This window comes from Pseudorasbora parva, chromosome 9 (assembly GCF_024679245.1).
Source record: "Pseudorasbora parva isolate DD20220531a chromosome 9, ASM2467924v1, whole genome shotgun sequence".
In the NCBI taxonomy this organism is placed as follows: domain Eukaryota; kingdom Metazoa; phylum Chordata; class Actinopteri; order Cypriniformes; family Gobionidae; genus Pseudorasbora; species Pseudorasbora parva.
Genome location: NC_090180.1, coordinates 48,471,760 through 48,493,766, shown reverse-complemented (window position 1 = coordinate 48,493,766; position 22,007 = coordinate 48,471,760). Strand labels below are relative to the sequence as shown.

Sequence of the window (22,007 nt, the reverse complement as noted above, 5' to 3'; positions counted from 1 at the left end):
CATGTTTTAGCATGCTGCTAACGTGTTTTAGCACATTGCTAACGTGTCTTAGCATGCTGCTTACGTGTTTTAACACATTGCTAATGCGTTTTAGCATCGTTAACGTGTTTTAGCACATTGCAAACGTGTTTTAACACATTGCTAATGCATTTTAGCATCGTTAACGTGTTTTAACACATTGCTAACGTGTTTTAACATGCTGCTAACGTGTTTCCGCACATTTTAGGATCACATTGCTAACGTGTTTTAACTCATTGCTAATGTGTTTTATCACATTGCTAATGCGTTTTAGCATTGTTAACGCATTTTAACACATTGCTAATGTGTTTTAGCATTGTTAACGCATTTTAACACATTGCTAATGTGTTTTAACACATTGTTAACGCGTTTTAACACATTGCTAACGTGTTTTAGGACATTGCTAATGTGTTTTAACATGCTGCTAACGTGTTTTCGCACATTTTAGGATGTTTTAACATTAACACATTGTTAATGTGCTTTAGCTTTGTTAACGTGTTTTAACTCATTCCTAACGTGTTTTAACTCATTCCTAACGTGTTTTAACTCATTCCTAACGTGTTTTAACTCATTCCTAACGTGTTTTAACTCATTCCTAACGTGTTTTAACTCATTCCTAGCATGTTTTAACTCATTCCTAACGTGTTTTAACTCATTCCTAACGTGTTTTAACTCATTGTTAACGTGTTTTAACTCATTGCTAACATGTTTTAGCATTGTTAACGTGTTTTAACACATTGCTAACGTGTTTTAGGACTTTGCTAATGTGTTTTAACATGCTGCTAACGTGTTTTCGCACATTTTAGGATGTTTTAACATTAACACATTGTTAATGTGCTTTAGCTTTGTTAACGTGTTTTAACTCATTCCTAACGTGTTTTAACTCATTCCTAACGTGTTTTAACTCATTCCTAACGTGTTTTAACTCATTGTTAACGTATTTTATCTCATTCCTAACGTGTTTTAACTCATTCCTAACGTGTTTTAACTCATTGTTAACGTGTTTTAACTCATTGCTAACATGTTTTAGCATTGTTAACGTGTTTTAACACATTGCTAACGTGTTTTAGGACTTTGCTAATGTGTTTTAACATGCTGCTAACGTGTTTTCGCACATTTTAGGATGTTTTAACATTAACACATTGTTAATGTGCTTTAGCTTTGTTAACGTGTTTTAACTCATTCCTAACGTGTTTTAACTCATTCCTAACGTGTTTTAACTCATTCCTAACGTGTTTTAACTCATTCCTAACGTGTTTTAACTCATTGTTAACGTGTTTTATCTCATTCCTAACGTGTTTTAACTCATTCCTAACGTGTTTTAACTCATTGTTAACGTGTTTTATCTCATTCCTAACGTGTTTTAACTCATTCCTAACGTGTTTTAACTCATTGTTAACGTGTTTTAACTCATTGCTAACATGTTTTAGCATTGTTAACGTGTTTTAACACATTGCTAACGTGTTTTAGGACTTTGCTAATGTGTTTTAACATGCTGCTAACGTGTTTTCGCACATTTTAGGATGTTTTAACATTAACACATTGTTAATGTGCTTTAGCTTTGTTAACGTGTTTTAACTCATTCCTAACGTGTTTTAACTCATTCCTAACGTGTTTTAACTCATTCCTAACGTGTTTTAACTCATTCCTAACGTGTTTTAACTCATTGTTAACGTGTTTTATCTCATTCCTAACGTGTTTTAACTCATTCCTAACGTGTTTTAACTCATTGTTAACGTGTTTTAACTCATTGTTAACGTGTTTTAACTCATTCCTAACGTGTTTTAACTCATTGTTAACGTGTTTTATCTCATTCCTAACGTGTTTTAACTCATTCCTAACGTGTTTTAACTCATTGTTAACGTGTTTTAACTCATTGCTAACATGTTTTAGCATTGTTAACGTGTTTTAACACATTGCTAACGTGTTTTAGGACTTTGCTAATGTGTTTTAACATGCTGCTAACGTGTTTTCGCACATTTTAGGATGTTTTAACATTAACACATTGTTAATGTGCTTTAGCTTTGTTAACGTGTTTTAACTCATTCCTAACGTGTTTTAACTCATTCCTAACGTGTTTTAACTCATTGTTAACGTGTTTTATCTAATTCCTAACGTGTTTTATCTCATTCCTAACGTGTTTTAACTCACTGTTAACGTGTTTTATCTCATTCCTAACGTGTTTTAACTCATTCCTAACGTGTTTTAACTCATTGTTAACGTGTTTTAACTCATTGCTAACATGTTTTAGCATTGTTAACGTGTTTTAACACATTGCTAACGTGTTTTAGGACTTTGCTAATGTGTTTTAACATGCTGCTAACCTGTTTTCGCACATTTTAGGATGTTTTAACATTAACACATTGTTAATGTGCTTTAGCTTTGTTAACGTGTTTTAACTCATTCCTAACGTGTTTTAACTCATTCCTTACGTGTTTTAACTCATTGTTAACGTGTTTTATCTAATTCCTAACGTGTTTTAACTCATTCCTAACGTGTTTTAACTCATTGTTAACGTGTTTTAACTCATTGTTAACGTGTTTTATCTCATTCCTAACGTGTTTTAACTCATTGTTAACGTGTTTTAACTCATTGTTAACGTGTTTTATCTGATTCCTAACGTGTTTTATCTCATTCCTAGCATGTTTTAACTCATTCCTAACGTGTTTTAACTCATTGTTAACGTGTTTTAACTCATTGTTAACGTGTTTTAACTCATTGCTAACATGTTTTAGCATTGTTAACGTGTTTTAACACATTGCTAACGTGTTTTAAATTATTGTTAACGTGTTTTAACTCATTGTTAACGTGTTTTAACTCTTTGCTAATGCGTTTTAGCATTGTTAACGCGTTTTAACGCATTGCTAACGTGTTTTAGCATTCTATTAATGTGTTTTCGCACATTTTAGGATGTTTTAAACATTAACACATTGCTAATGTGATTTAACTCATTGCTAATGTTTTTTAACACATTGCTAATGCATTTTAGCATTGTTAACGTGTTTTAACACATTGCTAACATGTTTTAGCATGCTGCTAACGTGTTTCCGCACATTTTAGGATGTTTTTAACATTAACTCATTGCTAACGCATTTTAACACATTTCTAATGCGTTTTAGCATTGTTAACGCGTTTAACACATTCCTATCGGTTTTAGCATGCTGCTAACGTGTTTTAACCTGACATTTGTTCTGGCGTTGCTGAGCATGTGCCGTCGATCCAAGAGAGCGTATGAAATCATAACTTTAATTTGAGCTTGTCGACTGGTTCCTCACAAATTACCATGACAATCTGCTGGTGTGACACACACACACACACACACACACACGTCTGAAGATCACTAACGCCAGCGGATCGCACAGAAATTCCCCACAGCTCTGACAAGGTGAGACCATTACCTGCACACACACTCATTTACTCAGAGCATCCGCGCGGGTTTATTTCGGGCGCGTTGCCACCTGATGCTTCATTAGGGCATGCTGGGATAGCGGCGAGCTTGTCACACTAATGGCAGAGCTAATTAAAAAGAGTCTCGGACAAGCCGGGCATCACACAACAGTATTATGAGGAGAAGTTCCACATGTGCAGGAGATTTCTTCATAATGAGAGCCTAAAATAAACCGCATCTGTGTCATATTATTCAGACATCACAGACCGATAACGAGAAGAGTTATGATTATTAAGAGTGTGACGAAATTAATGTGGTTTCAAAGCAAACTTTCTCATGAACTTCTGCACAAGTAGGCCTGACACAATAACACATTCTGCTGGACGATAAAGAGCCCAAGACATTATTGGGATAAACGATGATATTGTCGTTCTGAGACCATTTTCATCTAAAATAACGATAAAGGCATTATAATGCAGGTACGCCTTTTCAAAGATCAATAAACGTTTATTTCTAAAGACTATTTGGTAACACTTTAGAATAATGGTCCATTATTAAAGGGTTAGTTCAGCCAAAAATGAAATGTCTGTCATTAACTCCTCTCCCTAATGTCGCTCCACACCCGTAAGACCTCCGTTCATCTTCACACACAGTTTAAGATATTTTATATTTAGTCCGAGAGCGTATGCAAGTGTATGCACATACAGGGAGTGCAGAATTATTAGGCAAATGAGTATTTTGACCACATCATCCTCGTTATGCATGTTGTCTTACTCCAAGCTGTATAGGCTGGAAAGCCTGCTACCAATTAAGCATATTAGGTGATGTGCATCTCTGTAATGAGAAGGGGTGTGGTCTAATGACATCAACACCCTATATCAGGTGTGCATAATTATTAGGACACTTCCTTTCCTTTGGCAAAATGGGTCAAAAGAAGGACTTGACAGGCTCAGAAAAGTCAAAAATAGTGAGATATATTGCAGAGGGATGCAGCAGTCTTAAAATAGCCAAGCTTCTGAAGCGTGATCATCGAACAATCAAGCGTTTCATTCAAAATAGTCAACAGGGTCGCAAGAAGCGTGTGGAAAAACCAAGGCGCAAAATAACTGCCCGTGAACTGAGAAAAGTCAAGCGTGCAGCTGCCAAGATGCCACTTGCCACCAGTTTGGCCATATTTCAGAGCTGCAACATCACTGGAGTGCCCAAAAGCACAAGGTGTGCAATACTCAGAGACATGGCCAAGGTAAGAAAGGCAGAAAGTCGACCACCACTGAACAAGACACACAAGCTGAAACGTCAAGACTGGGCCAAGAAATATCTCAAGACTGATTATTCTATGGTTTTATGGACTGATGAAATGAGAGTGAGTCTTGATGGGCCAGATGGATGGGCCCGTGGCTGGATTGGTAAAGGGCAGAGAGCTCCAGTCCGACTCAGACGCCAGCAAGGTGGAGGTGGAGTACTGGTTTGGGCTGGTATCATCAAAGATGAGCTTGTGGGGCCTTTTCGGGTTGAGGATGGAGTCAAGCTCAACTCCCAGTCCTACTGCCAGTTTCTGGAAGACACCTTCTTCAAGCAGTGGTACAGGAAGAAGTCTGCATCCTTCAAGAAAAACATGATTTTCATGCAGGACAATGCTCCATCACACGCGTCCAAGTACTCCACAGCGTGGCTGGCAAGAAAGGGTATAAAAGAAGAAAATCTAATGATATGGCCTCCTTGTTCACCTGATCTGAACCCCATTGAGAACCTGTGGTCCATCATCAAATGTGCGATTTACAAGGAGGGAAAACAGTCCACCTCTCTGAACAGTGTCTGGGAGGCTGTGGTTGCTGCTGCACGCAATGTTGATGGTGAACAGATCAAAACACTGACAGAATCCATGGATGGCAGGCTTTTGAGTGGCCTTGCAAAGAAAGGTGGCTATATTGGTCACTGATTTGTTTTTGCTTGGTTTTTGAATGTCAGAAATGTATATTTGTGAATGTTGAGATGTTATATTGGTTTCACTGGTAAAAATAAATAATTGAAATGGGTATAAATTTGTTTTTTGTTAAGTTGCCTAATAATTATGCACAGTAATAGTCACCTGCACACACAGATATCCCCCTAAAATAGCTCAAACTAAAACTTCCAAAAATATTCAGCTTTGATATTAATGAGTTTTTTGTGTTCATTGAGAACATGGTTGTTGTTCAATAATAAAATTAATCCTCAAAAATACAACTTGCCTAATAATTCTGCACTCCCTGTATACTGTCCATGTCCAGAAAGGGAATAAAAACATCATCACAGTAGTCCATATGAGACATCAGTGGGTTAATTAGAGTCTCTTGAAGCATCCAAAATACATTTGGGTCCAAAAATAACACAAACTACGACTTTATTCAGCATTGGCTTCTCTTCCGCGTTTGTGTTCAATCCTCAAATAAAGATTCAAACGGTTATGAGTCAGAGAATCGATTCATGATTCGGATCGCCAATGTCACGTGATCTCAGCAGTTTGACACGCGATCCGAATCATATGTTTAGGGTCACGGTTTTAGGGGAGCATGATTTAACATGTTATTATATATATACAGTCCCTGACAAAAGTCTTGTCGCTTGTGTACAAATTGACCTAAAGTGCTGCTGAAATATATTTCTAATCAAGATTTTTTTACAAGAAATGGCTCATTTTAATCCCACCAGCTTTTGTGATAATGTTTCAGTGAAAAACTAAACTTTCAAAAAGTATTCTAATATTCACAGCTTGGTAAAGCCCATTGAGTCAATTTTTGCAAAGACATAAGTGTTGTCACCTTGTGATATGAGCTTCACCTGTGACTAATAATGGATCAATTAGGTCTCAAGTGTGTATAAAAAGAACCCCAGTACACTAGACCTTCACATCAACTGCAACTAGACCTCTGCAAACATGCCTAAGATTCACCCTGAGACTAAAGTTTTGATTATCATGAGGCTGAAGACCAGATCCACTGCTGATGTGGCAGACACCTTCAATGTGTCTCAGCGTCAAGTACAGAGGATAAAAAAAAGATTTGAGGAGACTGGAGACGTTTTTGACAAGCCCAGGTCAGGCAGACCCCACAAGACAACTGCTCGAGAGGACCGTTTGTTGGCTCGAAAATCCAAGGCCAGCCCATTTTCCACTGCAGCAGAGCTCCACGAGACCTGGTCACCTGAAGTCCCTGTGTCAACCAGAACAGTTTGTCGGATTCTGTCTCGAAATGGCCTCCATGGTCGAATCAGTGCCCGGAAGCCAGCACTAAACAAAATACAATAGAAAAACCGTGTGGCATTTGCCAAGGCCCACAGCCTGCTAAAAGGATGGACGCTGGAAAAGTGGCAGAAGGTGGATTTTTCAGATGAATCTTCTGTTGAATTACACCACAGTCGCCGCAAATATTGCAGGAGACCTACTGGAGCCAGAATGGATCCGAGATTCACCCAGAAAACAGTGAAGTTTGGTGGCGGAAAAATCATGGTCTGGGGTTTCATCCAGTATGGGGGTGTGCGAGAGATCTGCAGGGTGGAAGGCAACATCAATAGTCTAAAATACCAAGAAATCTTAGCTACCTCTTATATTCCCAACCATAAAAGAGGCCAAATTCTGCAGCAGGACGGTGATCCATCGCATACTTCCATCTCCACATCAAAGGTCCTCAAGGTGAAGAAGATCAAGATGCTCCAGGATTGGCCAGCCCAGTCACCAGACATGAACATCATTGAGCATATGAAAGCGCATTAAAGCGCATTGAGCATATGCGATGAAAGAGGACGCATGGAAGACGAAACCAAAGAATATTGATGAACTCTGGGAGGCATGCAGGACTGCTTTCTTAGCTATTCCTGATGACTTCATCAATACATTGTATGAATCCTTGCCAAACCGCATGGGTGCAGTCCTTCAAGCTCATGGAAGTCATACAAGATATTACATTTGGATCTCACAGCACCACAACTTAATTTGCTGACATATTTTTGTATTTGCAGTAAATTTGTTCAATTTCTGTATAGGCGACAAAACTTTTGAAAAAAAATTTGACCTTTCTGTCTTGATTAAATGAGAAATATTTCTTCTGTGAAAATTATTTATTTCAGTGCATTAAACATCATTTGGGAGGGTTTAGCTTTTCATATGAGCTATTTCTAACACCAATTGATTAATTAAAAGTCAGGTTAATATCAGGTATTTCTAGAAAATAGATAAGCGACAAGACTTTTGTCAGGGACTGTATGTGTGTGTGTGTGTGTGTGTGCGTGCGTGTGTGTGTGTGTGTATCTGTGTGTGTACATATGTGTTTGTGTGTGTGTGTGTATTTATGTGTGACTTTATGTGTGTGTATATATATATATATATATATATATATATACACACATTAAAAGTCACACATAAATACACACACACACACACACACACACAGATATATATATATATATATATATATATATATATATATATATATACACACACACACATTATAATATAATAATAATAATAATATCATTATAATAAATACATTTTTAAATATTATATTTTATTTCTTTTAAAAGTTGATTGAATATTTATTTATTTCAAGTAATGACATTATATATACGTCCAGTGTAATGAGCACTAGCTGCTCCTGACGCGCATCCGTTAATCTGACGGACACGAGCCGTCTGCCGCTCATCCTCAGAGTCTGCAGCTCTGCACTCGCTCGGCTCAGAGCCGCGGCTGCCATGACTGCCGCTCATTATTCTGCTCTCAATCAGGTCCTGAACCTGTGCAAATCATTATGTGGCTGAAATCGGAGCGGAGGGGCCGCTCTTTAAACTCAAGCCCTCCAGGTCTCATTTGCTAATAAAACTCGGCGAGGTCGCACCTCGAGAAAAGGCCCGGCGGCGGCGGCTCTCAAATGTCAAAGTAGGCAAGCCAATTCTCACATTGTGGAACCAATCAAAATCCCTCTCGCTGTGAGAGTTCACGAGGAGCCGTGGCCCGAGCTCAATTTCCCCGGGAAAAAAAACGCAAGGAAAAAAATAACCGTGATTGAGCCGGAGCTCGGCTTTTGTCTGACTCGAACAATGAGGACGAAAAAAACTTCATCTGTCTGTCTGGCGAATGAAAGCTGAAGAACTTTCATAAACTCTGCCGTGTCTTCTTTAGCCGTGAGCTAATTGGCCATTTCGAGATCACACGAGAAAAAAATGCTCAGTAATGTTGTCTGGTTTGTAGTCTAAATATCTAACAAGTCTTAAATCAAGATGCATTTACTAGATCAGTAAAACGGATATAACGTATATAAGGAAAATAAAATCTAAATGAAGTGAGTTTCTGCTTAAAACAGGCAAAATGATCTGCCAATGGGGGGAGAACAATAATCTTATTTCTGTTCGGAAACAAGAAACAAGATTTCAGTCAGAAATAAGATTATTTTTCTCCCCCCATTGGCAGATCATTTTGCCTGTTTTAAGCAAAAACTCTCTATATTTTGATATTTTTCCCCAGAAAACAAGAGAAAATTACTTAAATGCATCTTGATTTAAGAATATTTAGATATATGCCGGGGCGGCAGTGGCTCAGTGGTTCACGTAGGTTGTCTAAAAACCGGAAGGTTGGTGGATCGATCCCCGGTTCCACCTGATCAAGTGTCGAGGTGTCCATGAGCAAGACACCGAACCCCAGCTGCTCCCGACGAGCTGGATGAGCCCTGCATGGCTGACATCGCCGTCAGTGTGTGAAGGAGAGAGTGTGTGAACGGGTGAATGTGAGGCAGAAATGTAAAGCGCTTTGGATGGCCATAGGGTTTGTTAAAAGCGCTATATAAATGCAGCCATTTGGACTGGAAACAAGAAAAAAATACTAAATAAAAAAATTTTCTTAACCCATTGGCAGATTATTCATCTTATTTTAAGCAAAAACTCTCTTCATTTTGAGTTATTTTTTCCTAGCCTAGAAATCTAGACGCCCCCTAGCGGCAGCAAATCTAATCTGCCGCGAGTGTCGCCTAGCAACTCTCAATACCTGTCTGAGCTGTAAACGCCAAACTCTGGTCGGGCCAATCACATCGTGTATAGAGTCGGTGGGCGGGGCCATAATGACGACGGCCGAGTTGCGTTTGCGTGCTTCTAGTAAACACAGAAACTGGCGAACGGCGGTCTTTCGAATCAGCTTTGACCGCGACTCTGGAAGACTTGGAGTTAAGCTTTTCTCTGAGAAAAGAACAAAGAGCGGCACTGAAGTCATTCTTAAAAAGGGAAGATGTGTTCGAGTTTAGCTGAGCGGATACGGCGAATGTTTAATCCGTCAGCTCCGCTTCACCTTCGTTGCTCTGGTTGGTGTAGCGCTATCCTATCGCGTGCAGAGGGAGTTTGAAAGACAGCCGTTTATCCGCCGCTCTGATTGAGCCGTCAATGGTGAGTTTCCAGACCAAACATCTGGATGTGGGTCAGGCTAATAATTCCCCAAAACAAGACAATTACTTTTGCTTGTCTAGAAAATGCATCTTGTTTTAAGAATTTTTAGATATTTGGACTGGAAACAAGACAAAAATACTGAGTAAGAAATATAACGTATATAAGGAAAATAAAATATAAATGAAGTGAGTTTCTGCTTAAAACAGGCAAAATGATCTGCCAATGGGGTGAGAAAAATAATCTTGTTTCTTGTTTCCGTCCCAATCAGAAATAAGATTATTTTTCTCACCCCGTTGGCAGATCATTTTGCCTGTTTTAAGCAAAAACTCACTTCATTTAGATATTTTCCTAATATCCGTTATATCCGTTTTACTGATCAAGTAAATGCATCTTGATTTAAGAATTGTTAGATATTTAGACTACAAACCAGACAACATTACTGAGTAAGAAGAGCATTTTTTGCAGTGTTCTCCCACACATCCCACAACATTTTAATACCATTAAGTGTGGCGCCGCGTAATACCATCAAACCCATGCTGTAAAGTCACCATGAAATGCCACCTGAAACCCGTTTAATTAATTCCGCGCGTTTCCCAGAGAAAGTGCATGTGCAGCTGACCGGTGACGTGAACGGAACGAAAAATCATTTCAGCAAAAACATCTAAACATTCACATCAAGAGAAATCACTGAAGTCTTGAAAATACATCAAAATAAAGTGACCAAAATGATCACGCTCATGGTACTCTTACAGGGGACCTGGATTAAAAAATCATATTTTCCTTGCTCTTATCAGAGGTTTTTGCACTATAAAAATATTGTACTAGTTTCAGAAACAGCTTCTTTTGAAACCAAGCTCACAGTGTGAGGAAGAAGATCGACGCCCACTTCTACTACATCGCCTCCACTGACGCATGGCATCAAGTTTTGACGCAAATCGACCTGAGGTTCGAATCTGCCTTTTGCCAAACTCACTCTACTTCCTTTTCTCATCACATATCAGATCGGAAAGGCATTTATTTACAATACAAATTAAGAAATGATTAGAAAAGTGGAAATAAAGCATCTAAGTGTTTATCAGGTAAACAGACATTGAATTTGAGACGATAAAAGTGGGTGGGTCGAATATCATTGGTCGTAAAAAGTGGGTGGGTCAAATATCATTGGTTGTAAAAAAGGGGGTGGGTCTAATATCATTGGTTGTAAAAAAGGGGGTGGGTCTAATATCATTGGTTGTAAAAAAGGGGGTGGGTCTAATATCATTGGTTTTAAAAAAGGGGGTGGGTCAAATATCATTGGTCATTATTGGCAGATATTGTAACCGTAATTAAACTAAACTATCCCTGTTCTCTCTTCATCAGCAGATATTATAACCGTAATTAAACTAAACTATCCCTGTTTTCTCTTCATCAGCAGATTCTCTGGCTGAGATCATGGCTTCTCTGGTTTAGAGATTATCATGACAGAATATGCTAATCAATGACTGAAGATCGTTAACTCATAAACTCCTCCTCTATCCCTTCGGAAACGTTCTCTCAATCATTGTCTGACTCCGGTTTGATCATAAAAGGCTGAATAGTTTCTGAGATTTTCAGTGTGTGTCCGCGTGAGGTAATCCGAGCTGCTGACATGAGCTCTTGAAGCTCCGCCCTCTTCCTGAAAGTGGGCGGGGAGCAGCAGCTCATTTGCATTTAAAGAGATATACACAAAAATTACGCGTTTTTGCTTATCCTCAAAAAGTGACAGTTTTAACATACTATAAAAATTATCTGTGGGGTATTTTGAGCTGAAACATCACTCACACACACACACACACACACCAGAGACTTGTTTAAAGAGACATTTTTCAACATCTGAATTTTTCAAAACAATTCCACACGTGTAATGGCGAGTATGTTTGATATTATTTTGAAAAACTGTTAGCCAATCACAGTAGAGGGCGTTTACTTCCAAATCTTGAATGACATGCCAATCAAAACTGAGTGTTGGACAGAGAGGCTCAAAACTAGCCCATGACTTCTACACTAGGATGTTTTCTAAAGTGTAAAAATCTTGGTTTTTCAGGACAGTGCTGTATTTATTTATTGATTACTTATCGTCAGATTGTCTGAGCTGAAGTAGAAGGACACTCTCAGCTCGAGCGCTGCCCTATAATCATATAACCGCGTCTTTCTGTCCCGTTTGACTTTCCCTCAAACATTCGCTCAAACTTGCAAATGCGGCAAACACAATTAGCGTGTTGTGGCTTGATGGTAATGGCTGCTTCCCGCGGGACGTCATCTTTAGCTGATGAGATTGAAGTTCTGATTTAATTCCTGCCGTCCTTCAGTCTTTATGACAGAATAAACGTCTCTCCGCAACAACAGGAGGGATGTTTTTTCATCGGCGGGGGGGATGAAGCGCAGTATTACTGTATGCAGAACACTTAATTCACTTAATGAGGCTGAGAAAACAAATAACATTCCAGACGAGGCTTCATTAGGAAAAAAGTACGAATTTCGCGGCTTTTGATCTTGAGAGACGAATATTCTGGATTTCCTAATAGGCCGTGTGAAAACGTCTCCAAATGGATCTGCAGAAATGCAATCAAATTAGGTTTGTAAATGGAGCAGAGTAAGAGAACCATGTGACTCCAGGGTATGATGATGATGATGATGATGATGATGAAAAATTCATTTCATGCGAGCATCCTAAAATTCAAAAGGCAGATGTATATTTTCATGTATTAAAAAAACTAATTAGTGACCCTAGAGCTCAACACCAGTCATAATCTCACGATCTATCTGTGGCAATAGCCGACAATACATCATATGGGTCAAAATTATCCATTTTTCTTTCATGCCCAATATCATTAGGATTTTAAGATCATGTTCAATGTAAACTTCCTACTGTAAATATATTATAAATATATTATTAGTAGTAATATGCATTGCTAAGGACATCATTTGGACAATTTTAAAGGAGATTTTCTCAATGTTTAGATTTTTTTTTGCACCCTTTTCATCTTCAAATAGTCAGCCAAATATTGTCCTATCCTAACAAACCATGCATATGATGTATAAATCTCAATTTAAAAAAACTGACTCTTATGACTGGTTTTGTGGATCAGGTTCACATTTGTGCTGTGAAAAGTTTAAATAAATATGCGCAATAAAGCATTATATATATATATATATATATATATATATACTTACTTTTTCATGTTGAAAATTAATTAAATATTTAAATATTGTGTTAAATTATAAGTTTATACATTATAAGTTATAAGTGTTAAATATCTGCCAATGGCATCAGAACAATAATTTCCCTTTGAATTAAGGTTGTTTTTCAGAAAACTTAATTTCTCTTAATATCTTCAGTTGTTTCTCTTCTCCAGTAAATGTGTCTTTATTTAAGAATGTTTAGATGTTTGTGCTGGAGAACGAGACAGAAACTCTGAGGAAGAACATCATTTTTGATTTTTTTTTCTTCTTCAAATAAGTATATCCTGATAAAACAGTAAAAAAAATGCACAAAAAATTGTAATTTTACATTGCTGTCTTCTGACTGACATTAACTAGTTATAGATAGTTCTAGACACACACACACACACACACACACACACACACACACAGGAGATCATCATATTCTGCCTCTGCCGTGATTGATTCAGTATTGAGCTGGATGGAGGAGAGAAAATAATTAATGAGAGGTAGAGACCCTCGTTCTTTAACTTCTCCCACAATCCTCTGCTGTCACAAATGCTGGGTTAAAAACAACCCAAGTTGGGTTGGAAATGGACAAACCCAGAAATTGGGTTATTTGAACCCTAGTACAAGGACCCATTCAAACAACTCAATTTCTGAGTTTTCAACCCAACTTAGCGTGAGTGATAGCACACGCGTGTTAGAGTGATCAGATCATGTGATCAGGCGTGATCGATAGCACACGCGTGTTAGAGTGATCAGATCATGTGATCAGGCGTGATTGATAGCACACGTGTGTTTGAGTGATCAGATCATGTGATCAGGCGTGATAGAGAGCACACGTGTTTGAGTGATCAGATCATGTGATCAGGCGTGATTGACAGCACGCATGTTTGAGTGATCAGATCATGTGATCAGGCGTGATCGAGAGCACACGTGTTTGAGTGATCAGATCACGTGATCAGGCGTGATCGATAGCACACGTGTTTGAGTGATCAGATCATGTGATCAGGCGTGATAGAGAGCACACGCGTGTTTGAGTGATCAGATCATGTGATCAGGCATGATCGATAGCACACGTGTGTTTGAGTGATCAGATCATGTGATCAGGCGTGATCGATAGCACACACGTGTTTGAGTGATCAGATCATGTGATCTGATCACTCAAACACACGTGTGATCGATACCACACGCGTGTTTGAGTGATCAGATCATGTGATCAGGCGTGATCAATAGCACACGTGTGCTTGAGTGATTAGATCATGTGATCAGGCGTGATCGATAGCACACGCGTGTTTGAGTGATCAGATCATGTGATCAGGCTTGATCGATAGCACACGTGTGCTTGAGTGATTAGATCATGTGATCAGGCGTGATCGATAGCACACGCGTGTTTGAGTGATCAGATCATGTGATCAGGCATGATCGATAGCACACGTGTGTTTGAGTGATCAGATCATGTGATCAGGCGTGATCGATAGCACACACGTGTTTGAGTGATCAGATCATGTAATCAGGCGTGATCGATAGCACACGCGTGTTTGAGTGATCAAAACATGTGATCAGGTGTGATCAATAGCACGCGTGTTTGAGTGATCAGATCATGTGATCAGGTGTGATCGATAGCACACGCGTGTTTGAGTGATCAGATCATGTGATCAGGCGTGATCAATAGCACGCGTGTTTGAGTGATCAGATCATGTGATCAGGTGTGATCGATAGCACACGCGTGTTAGAGTGATCAGATCATGTGATCAGGCGTGATCGATAGCACACGCGTGTTTGAGTGATCAGATCATGTGATCAGGTGTGATCAATAGCAAGCGTGTTTGAGTGATCAGATCATGTGATCAGGTGTGATCGATAGCACACGCATGTTTGAGTGATCAGATCATGTGATCAGGTGTGATCAATAGCACACGCATGTTTGATTGATCAGCTCATGTGATCAGACGTGATCGAGAGCACACGCGTGTTTGAGCTTCATGGGTTATTGATGTGTAACTCACTAATGCGACTGAAGCTTTGATCTGTGATCGGCAGGAGTCCTTCAGGGCTTGTTAAACTTTCATCATCCGCAGCTGTGCAGGATAAACACTAATGCATGCTCTCAAACACGCTTTCATTTATGATTGATTCTGACTCTTAATGGACTAGCTAACTAATCCAACCTCAATTCAAAATTAACGTCAGTCACACCTGCCAACAGTGAGCTGATGTTCTTACCAGCCATCAAGCTGCATTTTACATTATGTTGACTAAAAATATGGTGCATGATATATGAAATATGATTTCATGGTTGTTTCCTGTCAAGTTTTCGAATGAAGTCTCTGCTGTTTACAAAACTCAATGGCCAAAAAAAAAAACATTACATGCAATATATTGCCTTCCCTACACACACACTTGATTTCACTGACACGCACACACACACACACACACACACACACACACACACACACACACACACACACACACACACACACACACACACACACACACACACACACACACACACTTGTTTTTGTGAAATGTGGGGACATTCCATAGGCGTCATGGTTTCTATGCTGTACAAATCGTATTTTCTATCCCGCTACACTGCCCCTGAACCTACCCAACACACACACACACACACACACACACACACACACACACACACACACACACACACACACGAAACATTCTGCATTTTTACTTTCTCATAAAAACTCCTCCTGTGTGATTTATAAGACTTTTGTAAAGTGGGGCCATGGGTAATGTCCTCATATTTCACCCTCTCCTCACCCATGGCATTACACACATTTGTGTCCTTATATTTTACAAAAACAAGCTCAAACAAACACAATCACACACACACACACACACACACACACACATTTGTTTTTTGTGAAATGTGGGGACATTCCATAGGCTTAATGGCTTTTATATCGTACAAACCGTATTTCTATCCTTCTAAATTGCCCCTACCCCTAAACCTACCCACCACACACAAACACACACACACACACACACACACACACACACAGAAGGGCTTGAAATTAGCAGCGTGTCCTAATGAATGCGGTGCGTGTCACTGGATGTAATCTATCTGTGGAGCAGCGTGTGTGAGATTACGCGTCAGATTCAAGAGGAAAACAATATCCATTCATTTAGAGCCGCGTCTCGTCCTGACACGAACAGCAGCGTCTCCATTAGTCTGAGTCCTGAGGTGCCGTCAGTCCTCGTCTCAAATCAAATCAAACGCGATCAATGCAACATTAAAGAGAGCGAGAGACCGCCACAAACGGGAAGAGCATTCTAATGACTTCCAAAATGCCACTGCAAGGGGAAAAAATGCTTTAATTAAAATAGATTTGCGTGTTTTGATATAAAAATTCATTCCGAGAGCTTTTGTCTTTCCTCCATTACCGGAACCATGGAGTCATCGAGCGCTGGCCACATTTACCGTAATGTGAGGGATAACCGGCTGGTTAGCGGTGGAACGCTGCCTCAGAGGACTGAGAGTCGGTTCTTTATTCTCTAATAAAGTGCAGTAGTGATCGTCCACCATCTCTGCGGCTTTGCTTCCCATTCCTCTTCTCCAGTCTTCCAAACAAGCCTCAATAAAGAGCTCTAACCAACCAACCAGATTACAAGGTTCAGTTCAATGGGTGAATGAATGCAGCGTCCCATGAAACACTGAGAATGACCTACAACTCAATCATTATATGCATAAAAAAGTGCTGCTATATCCATAACTGCTAACTGTCTCCGCCCTATTAGCATATGCCCCGCCCACGACTGCTGACAGACTCCACCCCATTAGCATAGACCCGCCCACGACTGCTGACAGACTCCACCCCATTAGCATAGACCCGCCCACGACTGCTGACAGACTCCACCCCATTAGCATAGACCCGCCCACGACTGCTGACAGACTCCACCCCATTAGCATAGACCCGCCCACGACTGCTGACAGACTCCACCCCATTAGCATAGACCCGCCCACGACTGCTGACAGACTCCACTCCATTAGCATAGACCCGCCCACGACTGCTGACAGACTCCACCCCATTAGCATAGACCCGCCCACGACTGCTGACAGACTCCACCCCATTAGCATAGACCCGCCCACGACTGCTGACAGACTCCACCCCATTAGCATAGACCCGCCCACGACTGCTGACAGACTCCACCCCATTAGCATAGACCCGCCCACGACTGCTGACAGACTCTACCCCATTAGCATAGACCCGCCCACGACTGCTGACAGACTCCACCCCATTAGCATAGACCCGCCCACGACTGCTGACAGACTCCACCCCATTAGCATAGACCCGCCCACGACTGCTGACAGACTCCACCCCATTAGCATAGACCCGCCCACGACTGCTGACAGACTCCACCCCATTAGCATAGACCCGCCCACGACTGCTGACAGACTTTACATGCTGATTCACCTTCACTATTTCTCTCAGTAATGATGATCATGTTGGGTAAGTGCTCTGTGTATCATTAAATTACGTTATTTTTTTACAACACCGGCAAAGTTCGTTTATTCCAGCGCGCGTGCAGACAGGGTTGCCAAGTTTTTACAACAAAACCCGCCAACTACAGCCCTAAACAATAGCTTCTCGGGGGAGTTCTCTGGGGTTATTTTGGTGAGGTTGCTGCTAAAATCCGCACTCATGGGTCTATATATCACATAATAGTCGCTTCAACCCGCGGACTTAGAAAACAACGCAGGGAAAAACCGCAGACTTGGCAACACAGTGCAGTTGAGCTCTGTTGACATTTGAAAACTAGCGTTATGCGTCACTCCGCAGCTCTGATTGGTTGTAGGTCTGTCCAATCGAGGTCTTTCCTGGTTGGGTTGACATCAGACTCATATTCTGACTAGAGCTGAGGATGACCACGGCAGGCTACTTCATTTGTGGACGGGCAAGACTTTTATGGCTGATTTATAAACTACCTTACGCCTAGTTGAAATAACCCGCTTAAACCAGCGGATGTGGATAACTTTGATGGTTTCATTTTCTGCCGTCGCATCATCCAGGTGGAGCTGCACACTGGTGGTGGTTGAGGAGAGACCGCCTTCTATGTAAAGCGCTATATAAATGTAACAAATTATAATTATTATTACAATCTCACCTGGTGGCATCCAGGGATCCAGCGAAGGCTTTTCACTGGTGTTAATCTGCTCCCAATCCAGGTCATCGTCCCGCCCTTGGGTGTATCCACACGAAGAAAATGGCTTCTCAAAGTCACAATCGCCTGCAAAAGAAGGACACACATCGATATCGTCAGCCTAGAAACGAACGAACGCATCTATTACAGCCAGAGCTGGACCGTAACTAAGCACATTTACTCGAGTACTGTACTTAAAGGGTTAGTTCACCCAAAAATTTAAATTATTTCATTAATTACTCGCCCTCATAAGACCTTCGTTCATCTTCAGAACACAAATGAAGATATTTTAGTGTAAAGCTGAGAAAGGCTTCAGATAGGCCTCCATTGGCATTCAGTCCATTCCCACTCACAAGACCCATAAAGGCCCTAAACACATCGACACACAGCCCATCTCACTACAGCGGCTGCACAATCACTTTACAATGCGGCGAGAAAATGTGCGCACAAAATCAAAAAATTGTCTTCCGTGTCGGTCTCGCTCCTCCTCTTCTGGTCATGAACAGCGGAGCTCCGTCATATTCTCACGCATGCGTCGAGTTCACGGCAATAACACAGCGGATAAAGTCGTTATTTTGATTTTGTGTGCACAATAACTATTCTCACCGCTTGGTAAAGTGATTGTGCAGCCGCTGTAGTGAGATGGGCTGTGTGTCGATGTGTTTAGGGCCTTTATGGGTCTTGTGAGTGGGAATGGACTGAATGCCAATGGAGGCCTATCTGAAGCCTTTCTCAGCTTTACACTAAAATATCTTCATCTGTGTTCTGAAGATGAACGAAGGTCTGACGGGTGTCCAACCACATGAGGGAGAGGAGTTAATGACTGAATTTTTACTTTTGGGTGAACTAACCCTTTAAGTTCACTTGTTAAGTCTCTGTGCTTTACTGGAGTATTATTTTTTCTGTAATCTTCTGACTTTAACTTCACTCCATCTGAAAGACAAATATCGTCCTCTTTACTCCACTACATTTCTATCAAGGTCCTCGAAGTGGAAAGTCGTTTCTGTCGCAGCTTTGAAAGTCAGTGATGATTTTTTTCTTCTTTAAAAGGTGTTTGGGTTTTTGCAGAAAGCCTTTCAGGAATCACTCTTGTAGAGTCTGGTGAAGTTCAATGATTTCACAGCATTTATTAAACACTGATTTATAGTTTAGAGCAAAATGGAAGAAGACGGATGTCCAAATGCTCATTTAGTGGAGTATTCACATAAACAAAGTTGATTCTGTCTTCAGTGAAGGTGAACAGTGTGAGAATATCAGATGTGTATCAGTGTATTGGATCCGTGCATTCGGCCTTAAAGTGACAGCAGCTTTGTAACTTTTCTACAAGTCTTTAAATGAGTTTAAGTTAGTCGTCTGCTAGTGTGTCAGATGGAGCGTCACTGACTGGCTTAAACCATGATGGCATAATGGGCATTTATACAACTATAATACAATAATGCGGCGACATAAAGAAGGAAATGTACATTTGATACTGAAGTACTTTTAAAAACAAATACTTCTGTACTTTTACTCCAGTAAAAATCTGTTTTTACAACTTTCACTTGTAACGGAGTAATATTTGACCAGCAGTACTGTTACTTTAGTAATGAAGTTGTGTAGTTTATCCACCTCTGATTACGGTTCTTTCCGTCCTAATGCGGCCGCTCGTAATGCAATATGCCAAACAACAGCAGAGATGGAGAGGGATTCGCGCCGCACACACAACATATATTACCATCATTAGCCGCGCCGCGTGCCAATTTCACAATGACAGAAATGAAGTGTCCAAACTCTATCATCGTTAAACGCTGGCTTGCCGCCGTGCCACCGAGCATAAATTTGATTCATTTCGCAGCGGCGTGCTAGCAGACTTCCCCTTCAAATCATCTGCCGTTCGTTCTCATTCATCCTAATTCTGCGGCCTGATGCCGTCACACACACACACACACACACACACACACACACACACACACACACACACACACACACACACACACACACACACGAGCATGTGAAAGCGTGTCGATTACAAGGCTTTGACTGTCAGACATGATGTGTTTGGTTGCATCACTGACTCAAGCGTGAGTTTTGCAGCTAATAGATGGAATATGTTTACACACTTCCCCTTTAATGGGCTTTCAACGTGTTCACATCATAATGTGTGTGTCACTGAATGTCAAATGAGGTTATAGAGCACTAATAACAACAACATAACTGAGCAAACTGCTTTATAACAATAAATACAGAGCTCTAAAAAATTAAAATGCTCATTTACACCGGATGGATCTTTCCCTCTCTCAGCGTAGACTGGAATGACCGGAGCAGAGGCTGTAATTATGGGCAAACAGAAACGAACAGGTGCATGGAAACGATTATTGCCACATTTTTAGCCAAGTCACTTACAAACGGTGAGGTGAGATTTATTCTGAGTGCATCTGAACGACCCGACGCCAAGGCCGAAAGTTCTGTGCACTCCAGAGTAAATGGAAAATAATGGTGAAATAAATTAATATTTCAGTATACATGGCGAGCTGCAGCGTGTGCAAACTCACTGTAAATCAACACAGGAGCTGTTACAGATGCACACACACACACACACACACACACACACACACACACACACACACACACACACACACACACACACACACACACACACACACACACACACACACACACACACACACACACACCTTCCTCTGAGCACAAATGCACAATAATGCTTGCATAAACAGAAAAAAAAACAGAAAAGCACCTTTTACATGCCAGATCTGATCAATCACACTTGGAGCATGATGTCTGAGGTGTGTTTATGTGTGTGTGTGTGTGTGTGTGTGTGTGTGTGTGTGTGTGTGTGTGTGTGTGTGTGAGGGGGGGGGAGCGTATGAGAGAGAGAGCGAGAGAGTGGGCATGTGAGTGTGTGGTGTATGTGTGTGTGAGTGTACTCGTTTATATATAATGGATTTATAAGCATTTTTTTTGAAAATGTACAAATGCAGAATGTTTCCTGTGATGGGTAGGTTTAGGGGCAGTGTGTGTGTGTGTGTGTGTGTGTGTGTGTGTGTGTGTGTGTGTGTGTGTGTGTGTGTGTGTGTGTGTGTGTGTGTGTGTGTGATGGGTAGGTTTAGGGGCAGTGTAAGGGGATAGAAAATACGGTTTGTACAGTATAAAAACCATTACGCCTATGGAGAGTCCCTGTAAACCACATAGACCAACATGTGTGTGTGTGTGTGTGTGTGTGTGTGTGTGTGTGTGTGTGTGTGTGTGTGTGTATGCACGTGCTTTACAAGTATGCTTGTGCTTGTGTGTGAGGGAGTGATTTATGTGTGTGTGTTTGAGCGAGTGAATGTGTGCGAGTATGTGTGTGTGTGTGTGTGTGTGTGTGTGTGAGGGAGTATGTGTGTGTGAGTATGTGTGTGTGCGCGTGAGTGAGTGAGTGAGTGAGTATGTGTGTGTAATCACCTGCTGATATATGTACACGTCAGTGTGTGATTCAGTCCTCAGGCTGTTAGTGTGTGATGTATTCTCTCAGGCCCAGCGCTTCACTGATGACAGATACACTCTATTGTCTTCCTCCAAATTCATGCAGTAACTGTTATCTGATGATATATTCAGGCTTTTGTCCGCTTACACGAGTGAGAGGACAGGAGATTTAGTGAGCGCTGAAAGGAAAGGAACAGCGGCAGGAGAAAGAGCTCATCTTCTATTCTCTCGGTGCTGTCAGAGACACTGGAGCTCTCACACACACACACACACACGGCCTTGAAAGAGCCGCTCTGACAGCGTTTCATGAACACACAGAAGAAGCGAGGCGAAGTCACTGCTCAGAGTCAGTGTACAGGTGTGTGTTTGTGTCCTTATTATGATTAACTGG

General features: G+C 40.8%; 1 protein-coding gene across 3 annotated transcripts in view; it reads right to left on the bottom strand.

Annotated features, from left to right (window-relative positions):
- Nucleotides 1-22,007, bottom strand: part of LOC137089340 (receptor-type tyrosine-protein phosphatase mu-like) — a 255,243-nt gene that overhangs the window by 170,165 nt on the left and 63,071 nt on the right. For all 3 annotated transcript variants that reach the window (XM_067452908.1, XM_067452910.1, XM_067452909.1), the window contains one exon: nucleotides 18,119-18,241. In XM_067452908.1, coding sequence (XP_067309009.1) covers nucleotides 18,119-18,241 — 123 coding nt within the window. The remainder of the gene's footprint in view (nucleotides 1-18,118; nucleotides 18,242-22,007) is intronic.